At 34.0% G+C, this 23,836-nt stretch overlaps 1 protein-coding gene across 9 annotated transcripts in view; it reads left to right on the top strand.

The window, feature by feature from the left end:
• Positions 1-23,836, top strand: part of Dennd4c (DENN domain containing 4C) — a 96,194-nt gene that overhangs the window by 42,516 nt on the left and 29,842 nt on the right. For 5 of the 9 annotated variants that reach the window (XM_048783898.1, XM_048783900.1, XM_048783902.1 and 2 more), the window contains 12 exons: positions 3,450-3,562; positions 4,062-4,280; positions 5,575-5,720; positions 7,266-7,301; positions 7,383-7,513; positions 9,367-9,499; positions 12,153-12,359; positions 14,611-14,739; positions 16,047-16,191; positions 16,470-16,616; positions 22,099-22,221; positions 23,288-23,434. In XM_048783898.1, the coding sequence (XP_048639855.1) occupies positions 3,450-3,562; positions 4,062-4,280; positions 5,575-5,720; positions 7,266-7,301; positions 7,383-7,513; positions 9,367-9,499; positions 12,153-12,359; positions 14,611-14,739; positions 16,047-16,191; positions 16,470-16,616; positions 22,099-22,221; positions 23,288-23,434 (1,676 nt within the window). The remainder of the gene's footprint in view (positions 1-3,449; positions 3,563-4,061; positions 4,281-5,574; positions 5,721-7,265; positions 7,302-7,382; positions 7,514-9,366; positions 9,500-12,152; positions 12,360-14,610; positions 14,740-16,046; positions 16,192-16,469; positions 16,617-22,098; positions 22,222-23,287; positions 23,435-23,836) is intronic. The other 4 variants (XM_015502569.2, XM_048783899.1, XM_015502570.2 and 1 more) reach the window with 3 other exon arrangements.

The following is a 23,836-nucleotide window of genomic DNA, read 5'->3' as shown; positions in this document are numbered from 1 at the left end:
CAGTACCTGGGTTCAGTCCCCAGTACCCAAAACAAACAAACAAAAAAGCCCACAACATCCAATTCATCATTTGACCAGTTTTCCTAGCACCACTGGTTAAAAAGGCTGTCTTTTCTCCAGTGTGTATTTTTGACACCTTTGTCAAGGATCAGATGAAAAAGCTGGATATGGTAGCTTTAATGCCAGCAGCTTGAGAGGCCGAGGAAGGAGGATCACAACTTCCAAACCAGCCTCAGCAACCTAGTGAGGCTCTAAACAACCTAGTGAGACCCTGTCTCAAAGTAAAATAAAATAAAGCAAAATAAATAAAAAAATAAATGAAAAGGGCTGGGATGTTGCTTAGTAGTTAAGCACCACTGGGTTCAATCCCTAGTACCCATCCTCCCCCACCAAAAAAAAAAAAAAAAAAATCAGATGACAGTAAATGTATTGGTTTATCTCTGTATCTTCTATTCTGTACCATTGATCTATTTGTGCTATGCAGTTTTTGTTATTATAGCTCTATAATATAATTTGAAGTCACATATTGTGATGCCTCCACCATTGCTTATTTGGCTTAGAATTGCTTTGGCTATTCTGAGTCTTTTATTCTTCCAAGTGACTTTTAGAACTGTTTTTTCTAGATCTATGAAGAATGTCTGGTATTTTGGTGGGTATTGCATTGAATCTGTACATTGTTTTTAGTAGTGTGGCCATTTTAACAATATTAATTTTGCCTTTTCACAAACATGGGAAGTCTTCAGTATTCTTCAATTTCTTTCTTTAGTGTTCCATATTTTCCTTGTAAAGGTCTTTCATCTCCTTGGTTAGATTTATTCCCTAGATATTTTATTTGTTTTGTAAATAGAATTGTTTTTCTGATTTCTCTCTTAACAGATTCATTGTTATATAGGAAAGCTGTTGATTTTTTAAATTTTTATTTTGGAACCTGTTATTTTGCTAAAGTAGTTTATTAACTCTAGCAGTCTTTTGGTGGAACATTTTCAATCAGCTAAGTATAGAATCTTATCATCTGCAAATGGTGATAATTTGACTTCTTCCTTTTCTGTTTTTTTATCCCTTTTATTTCTCTTGCCTAATTGTTCTGGCTAGAATTTCTAGTACTATATTAAATAGGAGTGGTGACAGTGGATATCCTTGTCTTGTTCCAGATTTTAAAGGAAATGCTTTCAGTTTTTCCCCATTCATTATGTTATTGGCTTTGGGTTTGTTATCCATAGCCTTTATAATGTTGAGGTAGGTTCCTACTATCCCTAGTTTCTTTAGTGTTTTATCTTAAAAGGGTGCTGAATTTTGTAAATGTAGTGTATATTTTATTGTTATATGTTATGTATTTATTTCCCTTAGTTTTTATTTATTTTTTATTTAATGAGTGTGTTTGGTGCTGAGGAATGAACTCAAGGTCTTGCTTATGCTAACCTCACAATCTATGACCAATCTTCATCCCAGCTCTCCCTAAATATTTTAATATGGATGTTTAAGCTTAAAGTTTAATATTTGCCCTTCATTCAAGCAGTAAACTTAAGTAGGCCTGTTTATTGCAGTGTTGAGGATTGAACACAGTGTGTTATCCTAGGCAACACTCTAACCATTGAACTATATCCTCCCTTCCCCACTTTTGAATAAACTTTAATTGGCAACATCCTTTCACTTTTTTTTTTCTTTTCTTTTTTTTGGGGGGAGGGGTACTGGGAATTTGAACCCATGGGTCCTTAACCACTGACTATATTCTCAGCCCTTTTTTGTATTTTATTTGGAGACAGGGTCTTGCAGAGTTACTTAGGGTAACTCTGTGTTGCTGAGGCTGGCTTTGAACTCATGATCCTCCTGTCTCAGCCTCCCTAGCCACTGGGATTATAGGTGTGTGCCACACCCGGCCAACCTTTCACTCTTATTGGTGAATTTTTCAATTCATGGTCCCTTAGATTAGATGAAATGCAGTTTATTATCTCATAATAGCCCTTGAATGTTGGTACATTATCATCCTCATTTTGCAGATAAGAAAATTAACAGTTAAGTGAGTTGTACAAAGCCACACAGAGATGGTAAATGTTAGGATCAGGTTACAAATTGATGATTATCTGAATAGTAACAACACTTTTTAATTTGGGGAGGTTAAAGGCACTAAAATATTAGAAGTTCATAAAATGAAAGAAATTGATCAGGGTTAAATTTGACCTGCTATCAGTTTTAAAACATTCTCCTTTTTGAGAGATGTTAAAATATATATTTTTACATAGAAGTGTTAATTCTTTCATTAGTCAGGTGTCCTTCCTGGGAGGATGTGTTTGATTCTGTGCTGATTGCATTAATGATCAGAGAATACTTGAAGTTAATTTCTTGGAACATGCTGATAATGTAACACCTCAGCCTTTGCCTAAAGGTTGGCAGGCCTATATTATTGGATTCTCAGGGGGAGATCCCTCTTCTCCCAATAGAAATCTAAGTTGAGCCAACCTTATAAGGGCCCCAGTTTTATTTGAAGATCTCAATTCTAATACCCTACTTGATGGAACTCAGACTGTCTCCTTCCCTCTGAAGACTTTTATTTGTTTTGGTACCAAAAACTGATCTTGCGGGTGCTTAACCACTGAGCCACATCCCTAGCCCTTTTTATTTTTTATTTTGAGACAGGGTCTCACTGGGTTGCTTAGGGCCTCACTAAGTTGCTGAGGCTGACTGAACTTGCAGTCCTCCTGCCTTAGCCTCCCAAACTGCTGGGATTACGGGCATTTGCTCTCTGAAGACTTTTTAAAAGATCACAAGTTCGAGTCTAGTATCAGCAACTTAGTGAGGTCCTAAGCAATTTAGTGAGACGGTGTTTCAAAATAAAACATTAAAAGGGCTGGGGATGTAGCAAAGTGTTAAAGTGTCCTGGGTTNTTCATTCATTTGCTATTGGGGATTGAGCCAGGGCATTCTACCACTGAGCTATATCCCCAGCCTTTTTTTATATTTTATTTGGAGACAAGAAAGTTCTCATTAAGTTGCTTAGGGCATTATTAAATTGCAGAGACTGGCCTTGAACTTGTGATCATCTTGCCTCAGCCTCCTGAATCACTGGGATTATAGGCACGAACCATTGTGTCCATCAGGCACATAGTATTTTAGAATAGGCTTGTGGTAACTTGGATTTCAAGTCAGTTAGAGCCAATATTTAAAATAGTATAATTCGAAAATGTAACTTTTGAAGTAAGACTTTAATTCAGTATTATATTGCTAACTACAACATTGAAAAATCTTTGTTGGAGGGTTAGAATGAGGTAGGTAAGCAGATTTTACTGAAGCAGACTGAAATGAAAAGAGAAGTTCTTGAAAATCACTTATTCCAGCTACTCAATATCAGTTATAACTTCAGTAAAAAGTCCTTTCCCCTTTCTTTTTTTAATTTTTTGTTTAGTGAAAGCAGATTATGAATAACATTTTATTAATTATGTTCTTATTCAATAGATCAGATGAAAAGAAGAACATGAACTGGAAACAGCTACCTAAAAAGCCATGCAAAAATCTACTTAGCACTTTAAAGAAACTGTATTCCCAGCTATCTACAGGTAAATGTGAAGGTAAAGAATTTAGGGAGAGAGATCAGGTGTTGGGATCAGCCCCCAAAGTAATTTTTTTAGTGAAAGAATATATTTTATTCGAAGTGAGTCTCATTACATAATAATATTTTAGTAATAAAAATTAATATGTAATTAATGATTTTTTTTTCAGCACTTGGATTGAACCCAGCAATATTTTGCCACTGAGCTACATCCCCAACACTTTTTATTTTTATTTTGAGACAGGGTTTTGCTAAGTTACTTAGGTTGGCCTCTGTGAGTGTTGCTGGGATTACAGGCAACCACCACCTTACCTGGCTGATTCATGATCTTTTGAGCACATTCTTTGTGTCCTCCTGCTTGACCTTTTCTGGTTAGCCTCTGTCATTGATTTCTTTACGTTAGCAGAGAAGAATTTCAAGAAGTGATAGGCTTTATTTTGACTATTTCCTAATCAGTCACCATTATGTAAATAGATACATACATTAATATCAGTTTTGTTTTTACTTCCTTTTGTCAGTTCACCGGAAAACTCAAGAAGGTTCAGCCATTGAAATGACTCCAATTGAAGCAGATTTCTCCTGGCAAAAAAAGATGACACAACTTGAGATGGAAATTCAAGAGGCATTTTTGCGATTTATGGCATCTGTTTTAAAAGGATATAGAACATATCTCAAACCAATCACAGAGGCTCCTTCAAATAAAGCCACAGCTGTAGATTCATTGTTTGATCGACAAGGTGAGTGGCATGGAAATTACAGTTGCTTTTAATTTAAGTGAAAGATATTTTCTACCATTTTATATTGCTACCAAGAAATATTCACTGAAATTCTTAAGAATTAATATTAAAAATCAGTGAACTCATATACTTTCTTTGACAAGAAAGTAATTGAAATGATGGATATGGATATGGAATTAATATTGGATAGGCAGGAAAGTGAAGACAGGAGAGTATAGGTGGAAAGTAAAAGCAACAGTAGATTGGAGGATTCATTGAACCCTCTACCCACCCTACCCCACATATCTTCACCAAACGATAAAATGTTTGGTGGAAGTAGCTTAACTTTGTAGAAGGAAACCAGATCGGCAAGATACTCTTTTTTTTTTTTTTTTTTGGTACCAGGGATTGAACTAAGGGACACTCAACCACTGAGCCACATCCCCAGCCCTGTTTTGTATTTTATTTTGAGACAGTGTCTCACTGAGTTGGTTGGCACTTTGCCATTACGAGGCTGGCTTTGAGCTCATAATCCTCCTGCCTTAGCCTCCTGAATTGCTGGGATTACAGGTGTGCGCCATAGTGCCCAGCTAGGATACTCATTACTTGTAATGGGCTGAGAGTTACATGAAAATATGAGATAATTTAGGAAGGAGGGCTTTTCTGAATGGTAGCAAGGAAAGAAAATCCAATGAGTATAACTGTGTATAGGAGTGAAAAGTTTGAGGTGGGGTAAATGATAGGATCGTTGAAAATTAAGGAGTTAAGAGATCAAAATGTTGTGTTGTTTGTGCTTGTGGGTATAGAAGAATGATGATGGTAGGAATTGGAAGAGACTTTGAGTGAACTGTCCTGTTTTTTCCTTGAATGGAACAGCAGCCTCCTTTATCAATAGATGTCTGTGATTAATAGGGGAAAGGGTGAATTAGCCAGATGCTTGAACTTTTAACTCAGCATAAGTTTTTATAAGACATGATCTGGTGGCATTGCAAAGAGAATATTGAGCTTTTGGATATTGACCATTGGCTCAAGAGTACACAGAGTAAAAATCAAGGAGGAATTTCTACTTGAGAGCTTTGGAGCTGGAGATGCCTCAGAGAGCATTCATATTTCAGTGAAAAGATTAATGGTTTAAGTTTTGTTTTGTTTTGTGGTTGAATCTGGAAGAAAGAGCTAGATGTGGTAAATGGAAGGTTCTATAAATGTGGAGTTAAAGAGAATATAATATAGATAAGTAAAAGCTTAAGATAATGTTTAATATAACTTTTAGTTCTACTTTAAAATTTGAATTTAATTACAATTTTGTTTTCTTTAGGATTTATAAAAAGTCGGGATCGGGCCTATACAAAATTCTATACCCTTTTATCCAAAACACAGATCTTTATTCGTTTCATTGAAGAATGCAGTTTTGTAAGTGATAAAGATACTGGATTGGCATTTTTTGATGACTGCATAGAGAAGGTAAAATTTTGTCTTACATACCAATCCTAAGAAAAAAGTTTGGCTTCACTGTGTAATCATCGTTATTATTAATCCTCCGTATCTTGAGGAAGACAGTACAGTCAGTGTGTGTGTTTAGGATCTAAAAAATATATTGTAAAATATTGTGTATTTGCCTAGTACTGGGGAACAAAAAGATGATTTTTTTTCTTGTTCAAATCAGGATTTAAGATAATAATTTTTGTGTGTGTGTGTGTGTGTGTGTGTGTGTGAGAGAGAGAGAGAGAGAGAGAGAGAGAGAGAGAGATGGAGGGGGAAAGTATTGATTGATTGATTCCAGGAAAATATTGATTAATTGATTCCAGACTTCATATTGAGAGTCATTTTCTTTTGTGGTATCTAGTTTCTACTGTATAGTTAATTTTTTCTTTGAATCCCTCTTTGGATTTGTAACTATTAAGTTCTTAGAACATTTCCTTGAAACTCTCAAGTCTTGTTACCATATTTTTATTTAAATAAATAGGATATGATTTAGGTTTTTTTTTAAATTAAAAATTTAGTTTTATAGGTAATGGATGTTCCTGTGTTGTTTTGTTTTAATGCCTTTTCAAATACTTTTGCTAATTTTTCTTTTATCCTAATGAAGTATATTGGGAAGTATGTTAAAATTTACAGCTTTGTTTATTCAACCTAAAGAAGTGTAATTTTTTAACAGTGATGACTTCTTTATATATATGTTTTCTATTTTTTTTTTTTTTTTGTACCAGGGATTAAACTCAGGGGCACTTAACCACATTAAGCCACATTCCCAGCCCTTCTTTGTATTTTTATTTATAGACAGAATTTTGCTAAGTTGCTTAGCACCTTGCTAAATTGCTGAGGCTGTCTTTGAACTCGAGATCCTCCTTCCTCAGCCTCCCGATCCACTGGGATTACAGGCATGTGCTATTATGCCTGATATATTTTTTAATATTTAATAGGGTTTCTGCTTTTGCTAAGTGGATTTTTGGGGCTGATTATTAACTATAGGTTTTATAAAAATTGAAGTTATATCCATAAAACATAGAATACTATGACACTTTAATTTTTATGGGACCTGAGTGATTTATGCCTTACACGACACTTGAATAATTTTCTCCCATTCTACCAATGTGATCTGTAACTCTAGGAATATGATTAAAACTGTTGAACCTTTCTTTATAACATTGATATTCCAGCATTTTCCAGTTAGGTAGGTAACTTGGATAATGTAGGTCTTTATTAATAACTTATTTTTTTGAGAGGCCAGATTTCCTTTGTGTTTGGTTATGTTTTGTATGTGAATAAGGGTTATGAAAGAACTAATCAAAATAGATTGTTTTTATGTTGCTAGCCACAAGACAAATATTATGCTTTAGCCAAAAAGTTTAGGATCTAAAAAATATATTGTAAAATATTGTGTATTTGCCTAATACTGGGGGAACAAAAAGATGATTTTTTTTTCTTGTTCAAATCAGGATTTAAGATAATAATTTATTAAATCCACAGTGGACATTTTTGCTGTAAATCTCTTTTCTTCTTTTCTAGTTGTTTCCTGATAAAGGCACAGAGAAAACAGAAAAGGTATTTTTTCCTTAAGTGTTGAAAGTTCAGAATTAGATCTTGCTTATATGCAAATTAATTGGAGAAAATAATTATTTTCAGGTTGATTTTGACTTAGCAGAAGATACCAAATTAATAGAATTAGATGATTCACAGAAAAGTGAGCATACTGTATTAATAATGCCACCTGAGCCACCTCCTGATGATGGAAAGGACCTCTCACCAAAGTACAGGTAGAAAAAAGAAATTTAAAGAACTTCTTGGGCACTGCTTGAATAGTTTATTTCAATTTCTTATCAGTATTATTAGATATGTATATTAGTAATTTGTAATTGTTGTTTTTAATAGTAATTCACTGACCTAATAGAGATGATTATCATACGGAGATGCCAGCAGGTATTATAGTTTAAGAATTAGATGGCCTTGTTAGAAGAGAAGCCAGGTGTTGATCATTATTCACCTAAATGTTTAACTATAATCTTTAAAAATTTCAGTTCTGAAGAAGAAAAAAATTTAACTTTTTGTTAGGTTCCCACTTTCTTCAGGAGGTCTATTGCTAATGTAAATAACTTGAAAATCGTATGATTAGTAAGATAGAGAAAACTTACAGAATTGGAGTCATTCTTTGTTAAAATAAACCCGAAGAATAGGATTTGAATGTGAACCTTTTAAGAAATTAGAATGGATTTGTTTTTTAAAATTTTTATAATCATAATAATACATAGTTGTTAATAAACTTATAAAATCAAATTGAAAACATAATACATCATTTTAGCACTAATACTTACATGTATTAGAAACTGTGTATGTGTGTATGCATTGTATGTTACAAGTTCATCTTGTACATAATCTTTGTAACCTGTGTTTGCCTTTAAGAGTCCAAACACTTTTCCAAGCCATTGAATTTTTTGTGCCTTATCATTTTTAATGATCACATTGTATATAGTTATTATGACTTATTTAACTAGTTTCTTTTGTACTTGTTTGTAATTCTTTGCTGTCCATATCTTTGTGGACATATACAGTTATTTTCTTAGGCTGCATTCCTAAAGGAATTCTTATAAGGGAAAGTATAAAATGTACCTTCCCCAAATATGAACTTAATACATAATCACAGCAGGACTACATGAGAATAAAGAGTATATATCTGGAATTGTGTGACTTAATTAAATACTATTTTAATTTCATGTTATAGAATTCTTTTTTATTTTGGCTTAACTTCTATAAGTTAGAATTCTTATTATTTACACACAAGGTAAAATCAAAAGGGAAAAGCAGTATTTCCTAGAAGAAAATAAGCCAAAGAAAATTAGACAATTTCTAAGAAGAATTCCAAAATCATTAATTTGAAAATATATTCCACTTTTCTAGTATAAGAAATGAAAACCAAATTGGTAGGAAGAAGCATTTTTAATTTACCTGACTGAGGATACATTATGTTGTAATTAGTGTATATGTTAAGTTATAATCTCTGGAAATAATTTGACAATGATCATAATAATCTTACATCTTTTGATAAACATTGACCTAGAAAACTACTATTGGGTATTCATCCTAAGAAATTAAATAAAATGTTTATAAAGGTAATGAATATAAAAATTTAATGGCAGAAATTTAGAAGTTAGCTAATAATGTCCAACAGGGAGGAATTTGTCAAATTATAGTACATTCCTAAAATAAAAGTAGTGTGAAATTTTTTTCTTTTAAATACCAATGCAAAGTAATCTTATGAAGAAAAACCTAATGGTTACAAAGTATACTAAATATTACTTTTAATATAAATTATCAAACAGATTCTGTTGAAGGAATTATTAATTCCTCTGTTAAGTAAGGTGTCAGGGATTTCTGTTTTTCAGGGATTGGTCAAAAATAACTAATCGGGTGGGGAAGAGCCAGAGTTTCCATGTAGGCAATTCATGTATCTTATAGCTAGATTGTATATTTTTGGAAGAAAAATTTCTTCATATAAGGATTTGAAGGGACAATACTGGGTGCTATTGAAGGTGTAGAAATATTTACCTACTGAAATACTATGAAGAGTTTATGTATTTTAAATTAGCAGTTCTATTTTTGTTTTTTATTTTAGTTACAAATATTTTCCAAGACTGGACCTTAAACTTTTTGACAGACCACAGGAGTTGAAACTTTGTTTTAGTAGACACCCTACTGGGAATAGCATTACAAACAGTCCAGCTCTCATGGCTAAAAGAACTAAACAGGTCAGATATTCTTTATAATACATGTTAATTTAAAGTGTGAAATATGTATATGTGATATGCAGCTTCTAGTATACAATTAACACCCATGACAACCATTTGAAGACCTACTATGGTTGTTACTGAATTTAACTAGATTTGTTACAAGCCTCTTTCCATTATTGAGGCTAAAGTTTTTGAATGCACATGTTTATGCTTTAAAGGAATCCTTGGGAACTAAATATACTTAAATTTTTTTTTTATCAATATAACTCACATATCATACAACTCACCCATTCTTAAGCATACAATTCAGTGGTGTTTTTTTGTTTGTTTGTTTGTTTTGCATGTACATGGGGTTGTACAGCTATCACGACAATTTCAGGCCATTTTCATCACCCCAGGAAACAAACTTGCATCCTCTCCCTCCCTGGGCAACCACTAATCTCCAAAGATTTGTCTATTCTAGGCATTTCATATAAATAGAATTGTACAATATGTGTTCCTTTGTGATTGGCTTCTTTCTTTCTTTCTTTTTGGTGGGAGGTACTGTGGGTTAACCCAGGGGCACTTAACCACTGAGCCACATCCCCAGCCCTTTTTATTTTTCGTTTTGAGATAGGGTTTCACTAAGTTGCTGAGGCTGGTCTCGAACTTGGGATCCTCCTGCCTCAGCCTCCCAAGTCCCTGGAATTACAGGCATGCATTGCCTCACCTGCTGTGGTTGTCTTCTTTCAATTACTAATGTTTTTACGGTTCATCCATTTTATAACATGTACCAATACTTCATTTCTTTCTTTCTTTTTTTTTTAAATTGTAGATGGACAAATACCTTTATTTTATTTATTTTTATATGGTGCTGAGGATTGAACTCAGTGCCTCACCCATATGAGGCAAGTACTTTACCACTGAGCCACAATCCCAGCCCCAGTACTTTATTTCTTGCTGAATAATATTCCACTTAAGGACATTTCACATTTATTTACCTGTTCTAGGATACATAGGTGATTCCTACTTTTTGGCTATTCATGAATATTGCTGCTATGAACATTTACGTACAAGTGTTTGTGTGGATGTATGTTTTTGTTTCTCTTGGATATGTATCTGGGAGTAGAATTGCTATGTCATATAGTAACTTCAGGTTTAACCATTTAAATGGAGTGTTAGGTTGTTCTTCAAAGTGACAGAGCCACTTTACATTCCCACCAATAGTGTATGAATAGTGTACCAGTTTCACAGTGTCCTTCTTATTTCTTGTTATTATGTTTTTGATTATAGTCATCTAGTGGATATGAAATGGTTTATTTATATAGTTTTGATTTTCATTTCCCTAGTAGCTAATATAAATGTACAATATACCAGATAGTACATTCTAAAGGACAATCCAGATATTTTTCTTTACTGCTCAGTCTGAGAATTAAGCTGTGTTTAGGTATGAATTAAAATTAAATGTCCTTTTTATGTACAGGACATTTTGAGATTTTTTCAAAACATGGAAAATTTCAAATAACATTTTTAGTTTAGGTTTTAATTCCTGGATAGTCTCCCAAATCTTTGAGGTGTTCCTTAATTTTATAAAGTTGATGTTTCTTTCAGTATTTTCTGAGGGAAAACAAAAATTATAATTTTTTATTGTCACCAGGTTAATGAAGGCAGCTTTCTAAAATTGGGTAATTTTAGTTTCTAATTCTTAACTTCAGCAGATTTTTGTGTTTTAAACTACCTTGAAAAGGACCATTAATACCTTAGATAAACAAGGGCATGAATTTTCAGCTGTATCTTCAAGTCTCATGGAGATACAGTCCAAAAGGAAAATGAACATAAAAGTATCATTTTTATTTAGAACACGTCCCAACAGAAAGAATCTTTAGCGCAAGGCATGCAGTGACATCCTGGCAAATCTAGAAGGCTCTGTAGTTTCCCACAGTGTGTAATTTTATAAATTACCAGCAAGTGATTTTAATACCTAATCTCTACACTAACATTTTTAAAAAATATTTTCTTAATTGTAGATGAACACAATATCTTTATTTATTTATATGTGGTGCTGAGGATTGAACCCAGTGCCTCACATGTGCAAGATAAGCACTCTACCACTGAGCCTCAGTCCCAGCCCCTCTATACTAACATTTTGAGATTCTTCAAAACATGGAAAATTTCAGAATAACATTCTTAGTTCAGGTTTTACTGATTCCTGAATAGTCTCCCAAATCTTTGATCTCTAATCTACCTAAGTCAGAATGAAAATCAGAAATAGTAAGCATGGCTATCAAACTGTTAGGAAGATCTGTGATATTTCTCAGACTTTGTTGACTACAAAAGAACAACACTTTAAAGGGAACTGGTCAGGGAGAGAATTAACAGTCCAGAGAAGGAATAGTATGGTTTTAGTTCTGTCTTTTCCCATTAAAAATGAGCAGCATCTTAGAGTGCTTTTTTTCTTTTTCTAAGGAATTTCTAGTCTGTTAGAAGATGTGCTTGCAAGCAAATATACTTGCAGATTGCTCAAGGAGCCACATGACACTAAATACGAAGTCATTCATAAAAATAAAACTAAGAAATACTTGATTTGGGAGTCAAATTTAACATTAAAAATTTCTTTCCCTTTGCCTTCTCAGCCCCCCAACCCTAATAGATTTTAGTAAACACTGTAATATTTTATTTTTTCTCTTTCTAGGAGATTAAAACAGCTCATAAATTGGCAAGGAGATGTTATACAAATCCACCACAGTGGGCCAAGTGTCTGTTCAGTCATTGTTATAGTTTATGGTTCATTTGTCTCCCAGCCTATGTTAGAGTTTCTCATCCTAAGGTCAGAGCACTTCAACAGGCATATGATATACTTATCAAGATGAGAAAAACAGATGTGGATCCACTGGATGAGGCAAGTATAACATTTAATAATGTTTAAAAGAAAATTTTTATTTTTATACTGTTAAGAAAATTTAGTTTTTAGTTGCTTTAAAGTATGCTCAGGATTTATTAGGCAGGAAAGGTAATATTACTCTGTTTCATAAAGCTAATACTCATTATTTATTTTAAAATATATTTATTAAAAATTACTGCTTTGGAATGAAGTTAAGACCTCCTACTTGGGCCTGATTATCCTTGATGAATAGAAAATAATAATGATTTCATTTGATTTTTAAAATAACTTTTTTAGGGAATAGACAGGACATAGGCTTTTTGCAAGTGGTTCTCTTAGGACCATTGTCCTAAGATGAGTTACGTAATCTGTTTGTGTTTCAGATTATTCATCTGAAAATGTAGCTCCTAGTTTTTCAACTTTGATACTGTTAGCATTTTGGCCCACATAATTATTTATTATTTTTGGGGGGGGGGCTGTCCTGTGTTTTATATGACGTTTGGCAGCATCCCTGGCCCTTACCCACTAGATGCCAGTATCACCCCCTCTCTCTTTCACAAGTTATAACAATCAAAAATGTCTCATTGCCAATTGTCCCCTGTAGAACAGAATTGCCCCTGGAAAACCACTGATATGATAATCATAGTTACTAGCTTCTTTGTAAGGTTGATTTGAAGGTTAAATTGATTGATATACTTATAGGGCTGGCTCAGAAAATGCATTCAGTGAATGACAGCTAGACATTTTATGCATCTTTCTTAAGCCTCAAAATCATCGTAAGAGGAAGGTACTGATATAATCTAGTTAACAGTTAAGTAAATGGAGGCACTTATTTTAGCTTTTTTCTTTGCTATTTTTCCCTTTAGAAATTATTTTTAGTATTGTTATAATTAACTGTCAAGAACTACCTAGCCAGGTATGGTGGGAGGTTGAGGCAGAAGGATCACAAATTCAACGCCATCTTCAACAATTTAGCAAGGCCCTAAGCAACTTTGCAGGACCATGCCTCAAAATAAAAAAAGTAAAAATAAAAAGGGCTGGGGATATGGTTTAGTGGTTAAGCACCTCTGGGTTCAATCCCCAGCACCAAAAAGGGGGCAAAAAATCTATAACTAGATCAGAATTTAAAATGAAAAGTTTTTGCTGATATTATTAGAATGTACCTAATTTTCTTCTCGTTCTTTTTAAGACATGACTTTACAAATCCTAAATGGGCACCCTGGAGCTGCTGTCTTTAATTCCTTTGGCATAGAGTATATACATAGTGATTGGGGAAGAGAGCTATTTTAATCATATTTGATTTTAGAAATAACTTCTTGCTAAGTTATGGCGAAAAATAGTCATTCTCTTATTTACTCAGATGAGATGTATGCACATAGGTCTTATGTGAAATAGCTAATAATGCTATTGAATAGGTTTAAAAAGTAATTATCTTAGATGCTCAAATCAAGCTGGGTGTGGTGACACTTGCCTGTAATCCCAGCAACTTGGAAGGCTGAGGCAGGAAGATCTCAAATTTGAAGCAAGCCTCAGCAACTTAATGAGGCCCTAAGAAACTTAGCAGGACTCTGTCTCAAAACAAAAAAGGCTAGGAATGTGACTTAGTGGTTAAGTGCCCCTGGGTTCAATCCCTGGTACCAAAAAGAAAGAAAAAAAGAAAGGGCGGAGGGAGAGAGAGAGGGAGAGAGAGAGAGAGAAAGAGAAAGAAAGAGCTCAAATTCATATGAAAGATAAAATAATGCTTAATAACTTTATGAAAAGATTTGAATAAATTTATTTATTTATTTATTTATTTTTAAACATATTTATTTATTTATTTAGTTAGTTATTGGCAGACACAACATCTTTGTTGGTATGTGGTGCTGAGGATCGAACCCGGGCCGCACGCATGCCAGACGAGCATGCTACCACTTGAGCCACATCCCCAGCCCCTAAATTTATTTTTTAAAAATCTCTTACTGGGCACAGTGGCGCATGCCTGTAATCCCAGCAGCTTGGGAGGCTGAGACAGGAGAATTAAGAGTTCAAAGCCAGCCTCAGCAATGGTGAGGCACTGAGCAACTCAGTGAGACCCTGTCTCTAAATAAAATATAAAGTAGGGCTGGAGATGTGGTTCAGTGATTGAGTGCCCCTGAGTTCAATCCCCGCTATCCTCCCCCAACCCCAACCCCACTCAAAACAAAAAACAAAAAAACAAAAAAAAAACTCTACAAGTCCATAGATGGACTAACATGCTACCTCCTAATGGTTTGATGTTATTTCTTGTTAGGTGTGCTATCGAGTAGTAATGCAGCTTTGTGGACTTTGGGGTCATCCTGTTTTAGCAGTGAGAGTCTTATTTGAAATGAAAACTGCTAAGATAAAACCAAATGCCATTACTTATGGTTATTATAATAAGGTAAGTAGAGTTGATACCAGGCAATATATGATACTTAAGAATGATAAGTTGATGGACGTGGTGGCACATGCCTGTTATCTCGGTATCTTGGGAGGCCACCCTCAGCAATTTAGTGAGGCCCTAAGCAACTCATTGAAACTTTGTTTCAAAATAAAAAGGGCTGGGATGTGGCAGTGGTAAAGTGCCTATATAAATAAATAAAATTAAACTAAAGAAATTTTATATCTTATTATTTATAAAATTTCTCCTACAGGAGATTTTAGGGGCATAAGTTTTTATTTTCCCTTTTAATTGACTAATGAAAATTGTATATATTTATGATATACAAAATGATGTTTTGAAATATGTATACATTGTAGAATGACACAGTCAAGCTAATAACTTATGCATTTTTTCACTTACATTTTTTTTGTGGTGAGAACAATTAAAATCTACTCTTTACTAATTTTCAAAATATAATATGTTCTTATTAACTGTAGCCACCATGTTGTACAATAGATTTTTTGAATTTATTTTTGCTATCTAACTGAAATTTTATATCCTTTGACCAACATTTTCTTAAACTCTGTCCCCACTCCCTATCCCTGTAACTACTATTCTGTTTTCTGGAATCCATATTTAAGTGATATCATGCAATGTCTTGCAGTATCTTTTGTCTTTCTGCATCTGTTTTATTTCATTTAACATATTTAACTGTTGATGGACACTTAGGTTGTTTCTGTATTTTGGCTTTTATGAATAATGCTACAGTGAACATGGGGGTGCAGATCTTTTTGAGATATTGATTTAATTTCCTTGAATATAAATACAGTAGTGGGATTACTGAATCATATGGTAGTTTTATTTTAGTTTTTTGAGGACTATTCACACTTTTCCATAATCTGTACTAATTTGCTAAGTTATGGTGAATAATAGTAATTCTCTTATTTACTCAGATGAAATGTATGCACATAGGTCTTATGTGAAATAGCTAATAACATTGCTTCTAACAGTATGCCAGGGTTTCCTTTCCTCTACATATTTACTAACACTTCTTTCTTCTTTATTATAATACCCATTTTAACACATGTGAGGTGATATTTTTAGTTTATTTCTTTGATTAATGATGTTGAGCAGTTTTCCACATACCTGTTGATGATGTGTTCATATGTTTGTATACACATAATTTGTGTAATTCTTTATATGTATATATGCACATGTGCATGTGTAATTTTATACGTATACAAACATGCACATTTGTATATGTATGTAATTTTTAAATAAAATATCCTTAATGACCATTATTTTTGCCTTTATTTTACCTTTAGGTAGTTTTGGAGAGCCCATGGCCTAGCAGTACTCGCAGTGGTATTTTCTTATGGACAAAGGTACGGAATGTAGTACGTGGCTTGGCACAATTTAGGCAGCCACTTAAAAAGACCATTCAAAAGTCCCTGGCATCCTCAATATCAGGTAATATATGTAATTGGAAAGATACTTTCATTATGAACCATAGCTTTATAGGCATAGGGATTTTTAATTACATGAAGTAGAAAACTCAAATGAAATTCTGGTTAATATTTTTATGTACAATGGAAAACAGATTATCTTAGTCCAAAATTATTTTTGCCTTTTCCCCTGTAGAAATTTAGAAAGTGTTCTGTGATTATAAATAAACTGTGGGTCATTCATATTTAATTTCAGAAATTATCAGTACATGAGTTATTGAATTCCATTGTCCTTATCTTCAGTTCCTCAGAATGCCACAGGTGGAAGTGATGGGGACACGGTGAGCCACGGTAGCGTGGATAGTTCTAATGATGCTAACAATGGGGAGCACACGGTCTTCGTCAGAGATTTAATCAGGCTTGATTCCATTGATAATCACTCTAGCACAGGTACTAGAATCTGTATTTTACTAACCCTTCACTTAGTATCATATTGTCTTTTTCAAAAAGTTTTGCCCTCTTTTAAGTTTGTGCAATATGAACACTTTTGAAGTAGTATATAAGAAAAGAAATTTCACTTCTGCACTTCTATTTCCTATAGTATAAAATTAACTTTGGAGTGCTGTGCACAGTGCTCTAGGATTGTCTTTCTTTGTATTTGTTCATTATTAAATTGTGAAAGTGCATGATATGTTAGGCATTGTGAGCTAATGAACTTGACTGTTAGTGACACAACTGGCAAATCTTTTTTTACTTTCATTAAATGGAAAATATATCTTAGAACTTTGAGATTATGAATGTTAAAGAAGGAAAAAAAAATAAGTCACATGCCATGAGATAACATATTTTGTTTATTTTAAAGGACATTTTTAAGAAATCTGAGAACCTACTTATGTACATAGTTCTGGGTATTACCTCAGTCCTCTGAAATTACAAATAAGTGTAATCAAAGTAGCACTTTGGGCAGATATGTGTGTGTTGCACATCCTTCTTTTTGTGTTGTTTTTTTTTGTTGTTGTGGTGGTGGTTATTATCTCAAGCCTTCCTTTAGAAACAATTCTGAGTCTAATTCCTGTGCTTCATCTGATAAACTTGTCTCAATGACTGAAGTTTCCTTTTCTCTGCTCTTTGTTGCTCTGCTTTTTGCTCTGTGCTGTTTCTTGGTGCTGCATTTGTCCTTGGCTGTCATGGTGTGGGTGCAGACAGACTTTTATGACGTGAAGCTATGGATACACGTGTGCGTTAATTCTGCCCTTGAATGTTAACCACTTCAGGTAATTTCCCATTTATTAGGTTAAATTTTGCTGACAAACAAGGGTGGGGGAAAAGACATTTTGTTGTATTTTAAGTTTTATTACAAGTGGAAAACCATTTTCGATTTCTTGGCTTTTCTCCTTAAGATAAGGGTAATCATATTTAGACTCTCCTGAAAATATCCAACTAACATTTATGGTCAGCTTGCAAAACTGACTTATTTTTATTTATCTTATTTTAAAATATGTTGTACTTTGCTGTAATTTTTACTTTGAGGTTGGTTTATAGCATCATTGTGTTGAATACTGTTATGGGCATTAATTAATTCATTGTTCTAGTTGTTGAGCTGGTTATGCTTTCCAAAACTAGATTGCTGCATTTTTGTCTAATAACTACTTTTAATTTTTTTCAACGTAGGTTATAGGTGCAATCTTGTTTATAATTAACTTTATTAGTTTTCAATCCTGTTTGTAAATTAACAAGTAGGAATTTTTATGAGACTTTAAAAATTTTTGCCAACTTATTTTATTTCCATTGTATTTTTTCCTAATACTTTGGAAGAAATGGGCTTTGTGTGTTTAAAAACAAATGAAAAAAAATCAAGCAAATAATTTTTTGGTAAATAAAACAGCTTACCATGAATGATAATAACAATGAAAGATACCCCCCTCTTAATCCTCCTTATTTTTAAGCTTATCTCATTATAAAGGTAATTTAGTTTTCTAACAGAAAATAGTCTCCTAATAATTCCAGGTAATTGGTATAAAGATTCCAATATTTTGGGAAGAACCTTTGATGCCTTTTTCATATATTTCTTTTTTTTTTTTTTTGTATCAAAGATTGAACCCAGGGGCTCTTCACCACTGAGCCATATCCCCAACCCTATTTATAGTTTTCATTTTGAGATAGGGTCTCACTAAATTGTTTAGAGCCTCGATAAATGACTGAGTCTGGCTTTGAACTTGAGATATTCCTGTTTCAGCCTCCTGAGTCTCTGGGATTATAGGCGTGTGCCACCTTGGTCAATTTAGCTGCATTTCTAATGACTGAATCCTAGATACTGAATTTGCAGTGATCATGTGTTTCTTCTGTAAGGCTTCTGGTGATGCCATTGGATATTTTTGGTGTCTTCCAGCCCAGATACTTAAGTTGTTCATTTCATTAAGGATTATCTTTTGGAATCTTATTACTTGGTACCCGGTAGTGAATTTAGATCCTAGAGCCATATCTGGGTTTAATCAATTTACCCTATTCTCAGTCTTTTGCCTTTTTCGTGGCACTAGGTTGCTATACTGGATATTCTGAGGGGGACAATAAAAATACAACTGAAAAGCAGGTGTGGTGGCACATGCCTGTAATCCCAGAGGCTCAGGAGATTGAGGCAGGAGGATTGCAAGTTCAAAGCCAGCCCCAGCAACAGCGAGGTACTAAACAACTCAGTGAGACCCTGTCTCTAATTAAAAAGTGCAAAACAGGGCTGGGGATGTGGCTCAGCGGTTGAGTGCCCCTGAGTTCAATCCCCAGTGCCAAAAAACCCAAGAAACAAAAAACAACTGAAGTTGTTAGCCATTCTAAATAGTAGTATTTAGAGAAGTTTAATTCTTTTGTTATATGGCAAATCCAAGTCTGAGTGGTTGTATAGTAATATGTTGTAGGAAATGGAAGGTACTGCATATTTTATGTCTCTTTCATTGATATCTTCATAACTGATTTCTTCAGTAACTGGACTTAGTTTCAGTTTTAAATTATAGAACTTTAAAGCCAAAACAGACTTCAGAAACTCTATTTTGAAATAATTTTTAAATTTATAGAAAAGTTTATATACTTAGTTTTGTGCAGTAGCAGTATAGTAGTCAATGAGGTTTATCCAAGGTGCGATTATTGCTAATTGAAAAGTTTATATACTTTATATTCTGATTTTGTCAATTGTTCCTAATGTCCTTTGTGGTACTTTAAATCCCTCTCTTTAGTCTCCTTTAACCTGGCAGTTTCTCATGCTTTCTTTATCTATTATGACTTCAATCTTCCCCTACTCCCACCCCCAGTACTGGAGATTGAACCCAGGGTCACTTTACCACCACTGAGCTATACTGCCAGATACTTTTTATTTTTTATTTTGAGACAGGGTCTCATTGATTTCCTGAGGCTCCTCCTGCAGCCTCCCAAGTAACTGAAATTACAGGCATGTACCACTATGCCTGGCTGACCTTCACCTTTTTGAAGAATTCTTTTTGGTTATTTTGTAGAATGTTCTTTAACTTGGGTTTGTCTGATACTTCCTTGTTACTAGGGTATGTTATGCATCCAGGGTATCTGTACTAAAAAAGTGATGTAACCTTATCAGATTATTGCATCCCAGAGGCAAATATTACCTACATCAAGGGTACTTTTACCACTGGGATATATCCCCAGCCATTTTTTGGGGGGTGGGGGGGTAGGGGTGTATTGGGGATTNCCCTATTACCACACTATCTTAATCACCATAGCTTTGTATTAAGTTTTGAAATTGGGAAAAGTAAGTCTTTCAGTTTTGTTTTGTCATTTTTATCTTCAGGATTGTTTTTGGCTGTTATGGGTCCTGTGTATTTCTATGTGAATTTCAGAATTTGTCAATTTTGGCCAAAAAGTCAGATGAGCTTTTTATAGTGGCTGCCTTCAATTAGTAGATCAGTTTGAGTAGTATAAACAAGATTTTTTTCTCTTAGTATTGGGGATTGAACTCAGGGGCACTTGATCACCGAGCCACATCCCCAGCCCTTATTTTGTATTTTATTTAGAGACAAGGTCTCACTGAGTTTCTTAGTGCCTCATTAAATTGCTGAGGCTGGCTTTGAACTTGAAATCCTCCTGCCTCCGCCTCCTGAACCGCTGGGATTACAGACATATGCTGTTGTGCCTAGCCCTCAGCCATTTTTTGAGACAGGGTCTCACTAAGTTGCCAAGTCAGGCCTCAAACTTGTGATTCTCCTGCCTCAGCCTCCTGAGGTACTACAATTATAGACATGTGCCATCATGTCCGACTATGGTTAATATTTTACCTCTTGCAGATAATAAGCTATGTGATAATATCTTCTTTCTTAGCTCAGTTTTAAGGTTAGCATCAATTGATGATGCTTGCCTAAGACAAAAATCTTTAGTACAGTGGTTACAAAGTGTGATGTCACTACTTCCACATTTACAAGATGACACATAGTATACAGAACAATTTCCCTTCTCTGTTTTTTCTTTTTTATTATCAGTATGGACTTATGGATTCCTATTTTACTCAGTGGATTATAGTCTCTAACTGTTCCTGTGTCCTTTAGACATGTTCCCAACATGGTTTTTGAGCTTTTCTGGTCCAAAAAAAAAAAAGGGTTCCAAGCTCATGTTTGTACCCTCCCTGATTTAACTTTGGAATCAGCCATTTCTTCAAGGATCCCAGGTTCATTTTAATGAGGAATAGATTTTGGAAGCCAGGATCTGAGCCTGGGTTATGCCCACTGTCTCCAGGGTAATATTGCTTCTATGCTTTTAACAAACAGAGTTAGAAAGTGTGTGTGTGTGTACACTTTGGAAATACCTTAATTCTAAATGAATTTCATAAGATTGTTCTTTACCTTCTTTCAGTCCATTTAAAAAAAAAAATCTGCCTTATTCCATAGTAAAAATCTTATCTTCCAAACATTATCACATTTACTCATTGATTCAATTCTACAGTATATGTAAAATAATTTCAGAATTATCACACTCATCCCCTGTGAAAAACAAACTTAAGCTGTGTTTTATTTGATTATTACTCCAGGGTTTAGGGTACATACTCAAAATAATGTGTTTAAAAGTTAACTTAAAGCAGGGTATGGTGGTGCACAGCTGTAATCCCAGCAGCTCAGGAGGCTAAGGCAGGAGGATTGCAAGTTCAAAGCCAGCCTCAGCAACAGCAAGGTTCTACACAACTTTAGTGAGACCCTGTCTCTAAATAAAACACAGAATAGGGCTGGGGATGTGGCTCAGTGGTTAAGTGCCCTGGAGTTCAATCCCTGGTACCCATCCCTCCCCCCAAAAAAGTTAAATTAGTCTTCTTTGACTCATTCAGTGTGGTTATTTCATATGAAGTACAAATGCTTTCACTTGTTTCTGCTGGCATTCAATTTTAAAGTCTACTCCCCATTTTGATTTACTTATTTTGAATATATACAAATATATTACATCTCCAAAAACAGTATAATAAACCTTATGTAAAGAAGTTTCTTCCTGTTTATTTTTTCCCTTTCTATTTTTCCCCCACCCCTTGTAGGTAACCATTTTTATTTTTTCCTGATTTATCATTCTTACTTTTCTTTTTGCAAAAGGTAGCAGGTATAATATGTGTTTCATTCTTTTCTCTTTCTTACAAAAAAGAAACATTCTATGGACACCCTCCAAGAGACTTTTTAAAACATCTTGTCCAAATCTCTAATTTCCAGGTGAAGAGATTAAGGTTCATTACTTTCAAATACGGAATGATTTTTCAGATTCTGACATTCTTGTTTCTGTTGTTAATTTGCTTCCTGTCATTGTTTTAAAAAATGTTCTGTGTGCCTTGTCAGTTTTCTTCCTTTTCTTTTAGTTGTCTAGACCAGTGGAATTTTCTTTTGATATTTTATAAATGGGTTATAAGTATACAAAAACATTTATAAGCTTGCATTCTTTGTAACAGGTGGTCAGTCTGACCAAGGCTATGGGTCTAAGGATGAACTTATAAAGGACGAAGCAGAAATTCATGTGCCTGAAGAACATATAGCACCAGAGTTGGTAACTAAAATGAACGTGCAAGTAGAAGGTTAAGTACTGATATTTATAAACTTTATTTAGGAAATATACCTATATTAATTAGATGTTTATATTTAAAATTTTTTTAGTTAAATAGATGTATGCAATACCTTTATTTTATTTATTCCTTTTTATGTGGTGCTGAGGATTGAACCCAGCCTCACACATGCTAGGCAGGTGCTCTACCACTGAGCCACAACCCTAGCCCTTTTTATTTTATTTAATAATTTTTGGTGATCATTTTCAGGAATGTAAGGTCTAGCTAACAAGATATTATGTACTATTAAGTATAATACTTAACAAGTATGTATTACTTAATAATAAGATAATACTATATATTATTATTATAGTCTCTGAGGTTTGAAATTTAACAGACCTTTTAGAGAGTCTGTATGTTACCGTTAATGTTTTAGGAAAGTGCAACCCACTAAGGTTTTCATTTGTCAAAGTTACTTGGCTACTTTGTGTCAAAATCAGAACTAAATTTGACTCATCAAACTTGTATTCTAGTGTTCTACTTATTTTAAAAGGCTTTTCCACCAGAAGTCCTTCAAGTAGCTATGTGAATGTTTTTCATTAATACAGCAAAAATAGTCCTCATGGTTGTATTGGTTTTTACAGGACTCATTGAGGTAGAAATGATTTGTTGTAAACATTTTGTGAGACCACAGAGGAACATTTTGGTTTATGGTAACAGGATGTTCCTTCTGTTCTCTTATACAAAATTATACTTTCTTTGATAATGCGTCTTGTTTTATTCTCCTGAGTTACCCAGAAGCAAGTCCCTCTCATATTTACCAAGTAATGAGAAACAGAATTAAAGACCAGAGGCTTAAATTGATTCACTCAGGAACACTCAGTATAGGATTATTGAATGCTAAAATAAAACATTTATTTCAGTCAGTGCTAGTGACATTTATAATCTAATGTTAGCTAGATACAGTAAACCAGTAATAAAACAGTTATATATTTACCCCTACTTGATGAAAAAATATATACGTACACGTAATCTCTATGAGGTTTCTGTTCAGTATGAGCAATATTAGGAATGATAACAGCCAAATACTTATTTTCAGAGGTGTGTGATGTGTCTGCTATTGTGGCAAAACATTCACAACCTAGTCCAGAGTCTCAGAGTCCTAATGAACCTCCTTCATGGGGCAGCAGTATTGTGAAAGTTTCATCTGGTATATTTGATGTCAACAACAGAAAAAGTAGCACTGGTAAGTTACTTATATTGGTTATTAAATGTTTAGAATATATTCTACAGATATATATGTCTTTGATGATTTTAAATTGTCAACTTAATTATAATGAACATACTAAAGAGCCAGAAATGAGCCCAAATCATATAAACAGTCTGAAGAAAATATTAAAATATTGTTATTTAAAAGTACAGTTGGACTGGGCATGGTAGTGCATACTTGTAATCCCAATTACCTGGGAGGCTGAGGCAGAAGGATTTCAAGTTTGAAGCTAGTCTTATTAGCAACTTAGTGAAACCCTGCCAACACAGTAAAATAGGAAGACAGGGAGCAGGAAAGAAAGAAAAGAAGGATTGGGGCTGTAACTCATGGTACGAGTGCTTGCCTAACATGAATGAGGCCCTGAGTTTGGTCCCCAAT

This window comes from Marmota marmota, unplaced genomic scaffold (assembly GCF_001458135.2).
Source record: "Marmota marmota marmota unplaced genomic scaffold, marMar, whole genome shotgun sequence".
In the NCBI taxonomy this organism is placed as follows: domain Eukaryota; kingdom Metazoa; phylum Chordata; class Mammalia; order Rodentia; family Sciuridae; genus Marmota; species Marmota marmota.
This window is presented reverse-complemented; position numbering and strand designations above follow the sequence as displayed.